This window comes from Buceros rhinoceros, unplaced genomic scaffold (assembly GCF_000710305.1).
Source record: "Buceros rhinoceros silvestris isolate BGI_N320 unplaced genomic scaffold, ASM71030v1 scaffold2504, whole genome shotgun sequence".
In the NCBI taxonomy this organism is placed as follows: domain Eukaryota; kingdom Metazoa; phylum Chordata; class Aves; order Bucerotiformes; family Bucerotidae; genus Buceros; species Buceros rhinoceros.
Genome location: NW_010406325.1, coordinates 79,664 through 90,451, shown reverse-complemented (window position 1 = coordinate 90,451; position 10,788 = coordinate 79,664). Strand labels below are relative to the sequence as shown.

The 10,788-nt window shown below is 43.9% G+C and overlaps 1 protein-coding gene across 1 annotated transcript in view; it reads right to left on the bottom strand.

Moving 5' to 3' along the window:
* The window catches only part of BTBD11 (BTB (POZ) domain containing 11), a gene marked incomplete at its 5' end in the record, with an annotated part of 73,986 nt that extends 66,916 nt beyond the window's left edge, over positions 1–7,070 (bottom strand). Inside the window, one exon of the mRNA XM_010134026.1 lies at positions 6,921–7,070. Coding sequence (XP_010132328.1) covers positions 6,921–7,070 — 150 coding nt within the window. The remainder of the gene's footprint in view (positions 1–6,920) is intronic.
* Positions 7,071–10,788: the final 3,718 nt, after the last annotated feature.

Here is a 10,788-nt window from a genome sequence, read left to right as displayed (position 1 = left end):
AGAGCACAGAAGAAAAAAAACTAGAGCCGACGTCTGATGTGCAGGTGGGAGGGGGGGGGGGCGCAAGAAAAGCAAAAAAGAGGAGGAAGAAAGAGGAAATTATAGATGCCCCATGCCCACTTCTGAGAAGCTTCCTGTGGGATTTTTATGGTCTGTTGCGATAGCCCTGAAATCGTGTCTGCCTAGAAGCAGGCTCACTGCTTTCAGAGGGATGAAATTCCACAGCCTCAACATTCAGCTGGGTGTGTATCTGCACAACCACGACCCCGAGGTCAACGATGCTGGACTAATCCTTACAAGGCCACTCCCTAACACTCCTACCTCGAGTTTTTCTTGTTCCAAAAACATGTCCTAAAACCACAGGAACAACTTAACGATGATACTTTTGCACGCTGAAAACAAGCCACACAGTTCTTTGGCCCGTGCCTTTCCTTCAAAGCCCAGGGGAGAGAGGAGGATCTCTGTTTGCATCATAGCCCTCTTCCCGCGTGATGCCCTGTTAGGGCACCATGCGAAGCAGCAGCAGACCATGTTTCTAGCATGACAGCATCCTGCAGGCAGCACCCATCGGTTTGATAGCACTGGTTTGATCACCCATCCAGCCGTCCATGACTCCAGTGTGTGTAGCCTGCTCTTGGGAATCATGCCCTTGGGTGGGGCATGCTGCCAGCAGCAGTGTTACACTGATTTGCTGTGCCACCTGGGTGAACATTTTCTCTTGCAAAGAGGGGGCCAGCACCATAGACTGGAGTTGTGTTTGTTCTTTGGAGCCCTGCTCTTCCTGTGTCCTGTACAAATCATGAAAATGAGGAGTATCAGTCAGGGACCTGCACTCCAGACACCAACTTCATGTCATGGCCAGTAGTTTCCAAAGATTACTCCTTTACAAACATGTGAGCCAGGTATAAAAACCACTTTCACCTGGATTCATTTCACACCTCAGTATAACCATCTTGGATCTATGGTTTTGCTCACATCCAGCTCCAGGGAGTCTGTACCTGATAGCTATGGCTACCTGGTAGCCATGACCATCCTGTATCCTTTGCAAACTGTATCTACGTCTCTCTCACTTTCTACCTCCCCAGTTTCTGCACCACAGTGATACAGTGCTGCAGCTCATCTCAGCATGTGCCCGTAAGCGCATGAAAGCACATGAATGAATATGGGTGAATATGAGTGGTTGAACTGTGTCTCCTGCACCACGGCCACCCCATCAGTCAACTGCCCGAGCCATCCCTACATCTTTGATTTCAGCTATGCTGTTCCTCCACGTATGCTCTGCCTCCAGTGTTGCATCGATCTCTTACCTTTCAAGAGTCACTTGAGCAAAAACTACTCGAGTGGAACCTTTCCTCAAATAATTTATTGGAAGTCTTCCTGTTGTTAACTCAAGATGACCTACCTACACCAAGAAAGTAGCACACAGAGAGCTAGGGTGTGTGCATACTAGAAAGTGTTTAGTATGTATTTCACTGTGCTCATGATCTTAGCACAGAGATCTTCAAACATAAAGCTATGCTATTCTTGGCACACAGTATATTCCAGATTCAAGAGCCAGCTGCCTCGGGCTTCAAGTGCACTTGAGGTGCCATAACCCACAGTCGGTGGAGAGCATTCCACATGCAGCAGATTCACCACCAAGCTCACCTTGCAGAAACCTCCCCATCTCTGCCATCTCCACTTGCCCACATCATGCTCCCATGTGAATTTGCTGCCCCAGGCAACCTTCTCCTAACAGCTGTTCAACTCTCCCGCAGACGAGCAAATGAAGGAGTGTGGTCCCAAACTCTGAATTCAGCACCAAAAGTCAGGATCAGGATACAAGCAGCCCACTTCCTGACAGCGGCTTCCCTGTGGCCTCCCGCAGATCATTTCAACCTTTTATCTCCACTTAACCACACCATCACAAGAAGCTTCTATTTGTATTACAGAGTATGTGTTTGTGTGCGATTTAGTGTTTGCAAAGGCTTTGAAGATTGAGAAATCAGGGATTAGATATATCTCATAAAAAAGCCACAATAATAATTAAACCTCAAGCTCACATACCTATTATAACAACATTGCTACCTTCAAAATCTCCAATCCAATGTGACAAGCATGATGTTTGTATTTGATTCCCCTTAAACCACGTAAACTCCAAACAAAACAAGCTTTGACTTGGATGAGCTATTCATCTGCTGATCTAATGCAAAGCCTTCCCTCTGTGGACTGCCACTGTCTTCTGGATTTTCTTTGGCCTGATGTAGACCCATGTCCTCAAACTCTGAATTTAAGAGCCCCCCATGGCTGAGCATGCCAGCTGAAGAGTGCCCACTCTGGCCTGACTGATTGTCTCTGCTCTCCACAGCAAGGACAAAGAAGATTGCAAACCCGAAGAAAGGAAAATGGTGTTTTAGCCCTCAGCGTGCTGTGACGCACAGGATTTCAGGGTTGACTAAGAGTCTGCACCTCAAGGGTGACATACACAGAGGAATCCTAAGCCAGTACATCAGTGTATCAGGAAAAGGCAGTAGAGAGTTGGAGCTTCAGCATCCCCAATCACCAAGGCAATGCCTTTTGCCTCTAACCATCAAATCTGTGCGGGCTTAAATGTAGGAGGCAGAAGCCCAGGAAGCAGAACCACCTGTGCGAGGACTGACTCCAGCTTGGCCCCCCAGGAAGGTGAAGGGGGCTGGCTCTCACCCATGGGGGGAGCTGGGGAGCTCCCAAAGCAGCATTGACAGCATCAGGGACCCAGTGAAGCAATAGGTGCCTCTGTTCAGCCCCTGTAAAGCAAGACAGAAATCTAATCTCCTGGTCAGCAAGGCAGTGAAAGGGAAGGTAAAGCCTTAGTAGAGTGACTGGTATTTTCAAATCACCCCCCTCCTGCTTGATATCCACCGACAAATAAATGTATTGCTTTATGGTTTATGACAAACAAAGCTCTTTCTAACATTCCTCTCTTTCTCCACTCAGTCTACTTATTTTTCCCCATCTGAAGGTGGAGGAAATAAATGAGAAGAACTAGAAATCTAGAAGAATCCCCCCAAATTTCTGAAAAGGACCCTAACAGATCTATTCCCCTTCTCCTCTAGGTCTGGTCTGGAAATACAGGAAACTTTGTGAAAAATTGAAAAAAAAAAAATCTAGTCTTGTGAAATATTTTTTCTAAGATTAAACAGTGAAATACTATCAGGCTACTGTTTAAAATCCTATTATTTTTGCTGTGCTTCAGTTCTTCTCAATGTTCTCTGTATAATAAGCATTTCAAATGAAATTAACACTATTTTAAAACACACAGTAGTAGGCAATTACAATTCCTGAATACTAAAGGCCAATATAACATATGCCAGATTTATTGTTGTTCCTTAACTTTGTGCTGTGTTCATTATATGTTAATGAATAAGTTTTCACATTAATTTTTCAAACCTTTTCCTTGGAATTATGCATTAACGCTGTAATTGTGTTGCAGAATTAGGTCTCTGTTTATGTTTTCCTCCTAAGTCCTGGAGACGAAACCTTCCTTTGATTTTTCCCTGTGTCAGCAACATCACCTCTTCCTATTTTCAGAAAAGCATCCCAAGGTCGGTTGTGCTACCTTGTCCCACCGCCACCAGCCAGGGCAGAGTCGTCCCAGCAACAACCAGTGTCCGCTGCCTCCTAAGCCCAGGAGGTAAGAGAAGAAGCACCAGGCAAGCAGGGTTGGGGGGAATGGCAGCAGCATCCATGAGTCAGTCCAGCAGCACCTGCCCAGCCATGAAGACCCTTCAAAGGCAGCCTCAAGATCCTGCTTCTCTGCAGCTTTCCCAGAGGGTGCTGTCCTTCTATGGTCGTGTCCACTATCCCACATTTCCCCAATTTCCTCTTGCCCGTGTCACTCCCCAGGGAGACACCGTTCACCTAAATGGTCTTTTCTAATCCGCTGACAGCATACACGAAGAAACAAAGGGAGCAGACAAATGAGGGAGACTACATGTAGGGCAAGGTGAAGGTACCACAAGATGCGAGGCTTTTCACCTTGTGAATCTATTTTCCACCTGGGACAGACTGTGAAGAAACAAAGAGGATTTGAGCTGAAATACAGGTGCTGGGCAGTAAACCAGCCCTGTTTGCCAGCTGTTGTCTTCTAGGGGACAGATTTCATTTCCCAGTCTTAAAGCCTCCATCCAGCAGCTCAGCAGCCAGCCACGCCACTGTGTGTGAAGATGCTGGGCAAAACCAAGAGCACGGGAAGATTTTACTTAGCATGTGGGTGCTTGTTAATTCTAGTTATTCTGCGTACTTGCAATACTTTAATTATTAATGTCAATAAAATAGAGGAAATCTCATTTAATTAGAATTGTCTTTTTTTTCCTTTTCTGTTTCCCTGAGATAAAATTAAAGTGCTCTATTGTAAGACCACTCTTCGCTCTTGTTTTTTGTGCTCTTCTGAAGAGAAAATAAATTAATTCCTGGCTCCTGGGATATTGCAAGCTGGTGGGACACGTGAACACACACCTGGCATAGCCTGCTCTGTTAGTCCAGCAGGCCAAGCTTCTGTCCTTGCCACTCACTCCTGGTTGCCATCTCCTCTTCCTCCTCTTTACAAGCGCTATCCTCTTAATTCCCTTCTGTCCAGAGAGTCTCCCTCAACCCCTTTATTTATCCTGACAAGAGCAACCACCACACTACACACCACCTTAACCCTTCCCTCATATCCCACTTTCTCCATGCTAGAGCTCGCCGTATACTCTTTCCTCTCCACAATGCCCCATATCCCTCTCCATATCCCCCACACCACTGGGGCAACAATAAATCCTCCTCTGCCTACTCTCTGCCCACCAATGCACCCTGATCCACAGGTGTTCCCCCCGGCTCCTCCCCGCTGCTCAGCATTTCTGACCCCACACTGTGGTTCCCCAGCAGAAGCATTTGCTCGTACACAGCCTCTACTGACAACAGAGACAGATACACAAGCACTGAACAAAGAGTAAAATCCCTTGCACCCCCCACCTTCCTTTTTCCTTCCATTTCATGATTTTCCCCCAAATTCACAGGTTTTTGCCCACTGACAAGCTGCACCTCCATCCATATTTCACAACTCGGTTTTGAACACTGCACTGGCGCTGCTACACAGCAGAGACTTCTACCCAACTGAGCATCAAGCCTTGCAAGCTTTGCCAATTATAACTCCGCCTACTGCTTCCTCCCCAACATGCATCTGCTTGCAGTGGCTAGGGAGGTACTCTTGATGATTGTCCAGAGGGCTTTCTGGAGGTCTACCAGCATGTTGGAGGTGCCCGCCTCTCTAACAGCTGCATCTAACTCTCCACTGATGTGCTCTTTTCTTAAGAGTTGGCCACCCCGAAGAGTTCTTTGCCTGTGTTTGCAGTCAACAGGCATACAGAAAGCAAAACATATCAACCAAGCATTTAAATCTAAGGTAGGACTACTTAGAGATTATAGATTTCTGGAAATGAAAGTTAAAATATGTGTGTGTATGTAATCAGGGAGTGTGGTTTTCTGGGTTGCATACAGAGGTTCGAAAAAATCCAGGATGAAAAAAACCCTCAACCTGAAATACACACAGATTACTTATTTATTAAAACACAACCATATGTACTTTAAGAAAGAGAGCTGTATCGTGCATAACTTAGTTGGCCTACAGACAGTACTGCTGTGTGTTTCATGAGCATGAAATAAATAAGCATAAATTACTTAATTTGAATAATACCAAACACCTGATTCCAGAGACAGAGCAACATCTCACTCTAAGGCATGTAAATGCTCTTCTCTTGTTGACGTTTCACCAGAGCAGAGAAAAATTAGCAAGCTGAAAACAAATTCGTATTGTGGCATGTTGACAAACATCCACAACACCTCCACAGGGCTCACGAACAGCACATATGCTGAGCCGGGATGATATAATGGAGCTACAGAGGAGACTCCTATTGCTAGAGAAAATGCCAGGACAATGAATACCAGACACCTATACGTGTTCTTTACAATGCTGGTAACACTGACTTCAGTAATAAGAACAATAGTAAGCTGGGCAGCCTGTATCTTCACAGACTGAGTCCTTCCAATTTTCCCCCAAATTTCACAACAAAACCTCAGGAAATAAATATTTGACTATTTCTGACAGACCTCAGAAAAAAACCCAACGCCTTTTTTCTTCTGAACATTTCTGTTTTCCCACCTATAGCTTCATATCTCTAACTATACCGTAGTCACGTGATTGGAAGGCTTCTACCTTAATTAAAAAAAAAATTAAAAAGGTACTTCTGGTAACTTTATCTCCATGTCACATGAGGATTCACATGGCATTTGCCTCCTACGATGTATACGTGCTGAAAGCTTTCAGATTTTGACAGATATCATAGATTCTCACATTTCTCAAAAAATGTTTTGATTAAAAGCAAATAATTTAACATCCAGGCACAAACCCCCTGTGCAGGTCTGAGTTGTGTTTCTTTCTTCTGCTGGAACCGAAGAAGGAAAGGCAGCATGAAGACCCTCTGTAACACAGGTTGAGCTAGCTCTGCTTTAAATTTGTGACAGTATTTCCTTCACTTACTGCAACCTTCATCTCAAAACAGGCATCCCAGGGAAATGAGACAGCACACCAATACAACAAGACATTTGCAAGTCTGGCCAAATTGTGACACGCTCTCAAATGCAATGTAAGGGAAGATGAAATAAATCATCTTTCAACTCCAAAAATGAGAGAATTGTATGCAAACAAGTCATAGGCATTGCTATGACACTGCATGAGACTTCTTTCCTCCTACAGCTTCAGCTTTCAAACTGGCCATGGAGAACAAACATAGCTAGTTCTGATCCAACATCTCCTTCAACATCACACATGGCCCCTCGTCTCTTCTGCACAACCAGGCAATGCAAGCAGCTTTGCTTTACTCTGAGGAAAGAGGCCCAAACGTTATCAACAATCTTGTACTTACTGAGTTCAGAAATGCTCCCCACGCGCGTAGCAAGTAAAGACTGCTCGATGGTCCTTAGCTCTGACTGGCTGAACATCTGCACTTCCCCAGGTTTGTTTGACCTTTGTTGGTCTTTGTGAAGGTTCAAGCTGTCCGGCAGGCACAGAACACCTACAGTGGATAAAAAGAAAGGAGAAGTCCAATGTCATTTCAGCCAATATGACTTTGCTGCCACCACCACATTGTTTTGGGGACATTCCAAAACAAAGACTCTGTGTGCAGAGCTCAAAGACAATCAGCATCTATAACTCGATGTCACAGATGATTCATGCTCTCAGAAGTGGCCCTTGTTAGCTCTTCTGAATATCCTCAAATCACTTACGATGTCACCCAGAGATAATTCTTACAGAAAATCCTACAAAATTGCCCAAGGAGGTGGTCAAGAGGCTTCCAAAGAAGCCTCCTAGAAACTACTCAAAACCCCTATATTTTTGTTAGAAAATGGTATCTCAGTCACACAATTCTTAAAGATTGGCTTTAAAATGATCTATGAGACAGATGATATATTTACAGGATTTTCCTGTAAGGAGAACTCCACCAACAATTAACCAAAATACCAGACAGCGTCAACATACTCGCAGTGTCATTAACGTGCTTATTGAATTTCTTTTGTAAATACAACTCCCAGCATCTGAACTGCTTGGGCTTCAAGAGCCCATTATGCAGAAGCCCTTACAGCTGTGAATTTTGGTGGGGCAGAACATAAGTAAAGCTACTGACATAAAATAATTCACATACACATTCATTCAGGAACAAAAGTCACTTTCTGCCATGACATCTAAACCCTCAGGCACAGATAGAGGGCACACGTTTATTAATCAAAATCACTGTCACGCTAAAAATCAGAACTTATTTACAAGAGCAAATGTTGCATTACCATCCTTGGGTAACAGACGCGTGGAAGTCCAGCTTGGACAGCAAGCTCTACTCCCTTCCTGTGGTCTATAAAAAGCCAGCTATGGCCACACCCTCCATAGCACCACCTTCCCAATCTCTCTGGGACACACACAGATGGAGATCTGCTGGAGGCAGTGGAATTGTACCTTTTACGATGACTAGATTTCATCTTATCTCCTATTGTGCGATATGCAACAATTACCTCTGAAAAGAAGCCAGAGTAGGAAATGTATTTTTTCCATTAGCTTTTACTACTCCTTCCTTTTAAGCACAGGAGACAGGTTCTGCCCTTATGGGCCAAGAAGACTTTACAAAACACATTAAGAAAGAGGTACATGTTCAATGTTTTTCTTCAGGGGGAAGAACTCAGCTAGTTTTGCAGCTCAGTAAATACATGGTAGCTAATTCTACTGATCAATAATTCTACTGATAGGTATAACAATGGAGGTCCTGGGCAGAACGGCCACCTTAATGTCTTACTTCAGTTATGAAACAGCCCCACAAACATCACTGCATTGGAGCATTGCAAGACCAGGTAACACACCTGAGAGGGGATGCTTCTCAGCTTTTCTCCTCGAGAAAACTGCTTTGGATTCCCTCCTCACATCCATCTCCTCCTTGCAAACAGTTTAGTCTAAAAGTTGCACTTGTAGCACGGACCTAAAACCACCCATTTTGGGAGCAGAGAGATGATGCAGCTTCAGCGAGCATGTTCATATCAAGAAGCAGTGATATACACTGGGAAAAACAGGACCAAAGATCTTGCCCACCATGGCAGGAAGGCAGTAGCTTAAACCAGGATCACCCTCCACATGCCATAGCAACACCAGAGCAAACTCCCTGATAGCCTGTTCAAATGCTGGAGATCGAGAAGCAAGGAGCACCCTTAATCCCAGCCTTGGCTCTGGTCCTGGGTTTGTAAACTGTATGCACACATGGAAGGTCACAAGAGAGGAGTATGACTCGCAAGGAAGCACCTTGGACAGAAAGATCAACACCTGACACAGCAACAGGGAGGAAAGAATTAAAAGCAGAGAGGTAAGGGATAAAAAGTGACAACAGCTTATCAAACAAGTTCTCCAAATTCTCCTGCCATTGCTCAGTGGCTGACTCGCATAAACACAGAGTGCACGAATCAACATCTATATTCTGGGGATGTACAGAGTTTGAGAAGCACAACACCTGGATTTAAAATGAAGACTTGCCTGCATATTTTGCTAAGTATTCTCTCTTGAAAATCTTTCTCATTTATCTAGATTATTCTTTATAATTTTAACAGATGGAAATTAAGGCAAAATTGGAAGAGTCTTCCCTGCAGAAAACAAATGTGTAACTCATCTAATACTTGAAGAGATCTCTAAAAAGAAGAAATAGAGCACAAACAGCTTTATAGCATCTTTTAAAACTTAATATCCAACAAAGAAATCTTTCTGAGCGAAAACGCACTCTAAGTGTGGAAAATCTGCTGTTCTAAGATACCTTTACAAATAAGATTCAAAAGGTTTAAAATCATAATATGTACAGGAGATATTTCTCAGAGTGATTTAAGTAGTGGGATATAGTCATTTTATCCTCCACTTCGTCTATGACTGTTCCCACAGCCAGGCGTTTTTTCTTACTGATAGCCTTGATAATTAATTACCCTGTTCTTTAGCAAAGGGAGCGCATTCTTAGGATGAAAAGTGCAAATAAAAGCAAAATGTGCCATTGTTAGCAAATTACAGGATATGTCAAGCCGAACGGTTTTACTTGGGTTGGGTGTAGTAGAGACATGCAATAGCCAAACATCTGACACTTACATGCCAGCTTCAAAACTATAATTGACCACTGCGGGTGACCAGTGTGGTGATGGAAGATTTGTTTCTAACTCTCATGACTTTGCTGGATCAAATCTGCTTTTCACCACTATAGAGAAAGTGTTTTCCATGGCTTGGGCATGATACTCTGCCAGTTTTATAGCATCAACTGCTTTCCTCACAAATGATTAAAGAAAAGTGATTAGAATACTTTTTTGAAGAAAAACTTGCTCTCTTTTTTTTAGCAGTGTTTGATGTAAAGCTCAAACTCACTGGTGAAACTCTATCACAGGGAATTGCTCCTCAGCAAGAAAAGCGCATGCCAAAATCAAGGGAGGTGGAAAAGGGTAAAAACTTTGTGATTATAAATATCTTTTTTATAAACAGAAACATTTAAATAGCCACCACCAGCTTTTGCTGGCTTGGCTACAGTTCAGCTTCCTGATTTGAGTTCTCTGCCGATTGGTATCACCGGCTTGCTTTTTCAGCTGTGGCTTCAGCCATACTGTGTGGTACTTGACAAACAGGTGAGGGTCTCAAGTTTCCAACTGCCTGAAAACCAGGAATTTTTTCCCCTCAATTTTCTGGCTAATACTGACAATTTCTGTGCAGTATGTTCAGAAATGAAAAGCAGTATCTTGCCTTTTTTTTCAGCCAGCACTGTACAGTGTCCTTCCTTCCTACAGCTACTCAGCCCTGTGCGCTTTGTCCATTATTTTATCCCTCTCATTCCATCCATTCACTAGGATGGAAATTAAGCAGTTAGCTGTTGCCCAGTGAATGCAGGGACAGACTCGGTCAATATGTTCTTGGCTGCTCTGTGCCACCCAGCAACGTACAACAGCCATATGTTGCATCTAGGACTGCTGTGAACCACTGGAGCAAGGTGAGACGACCAAAGCACTCAAGCATATTTGGATTTTGTCACCTCTTTCAGTGCTTCCCTCCGTCTGTACCCTCCTCGGGCAGGAATCTGTCTAGGACTTGTCTGCAAGCAGACATATCCAGAATGGGCCATACTCAAAATTCAATTTGCCCTTGTCCTCAGGGTACCCTGCAGTTTGTAGGTAAAAGATTGAAGAGAAACACAAAGACTACACTTTAAAACAGCATGATACCAACCAACACCCCCCCCC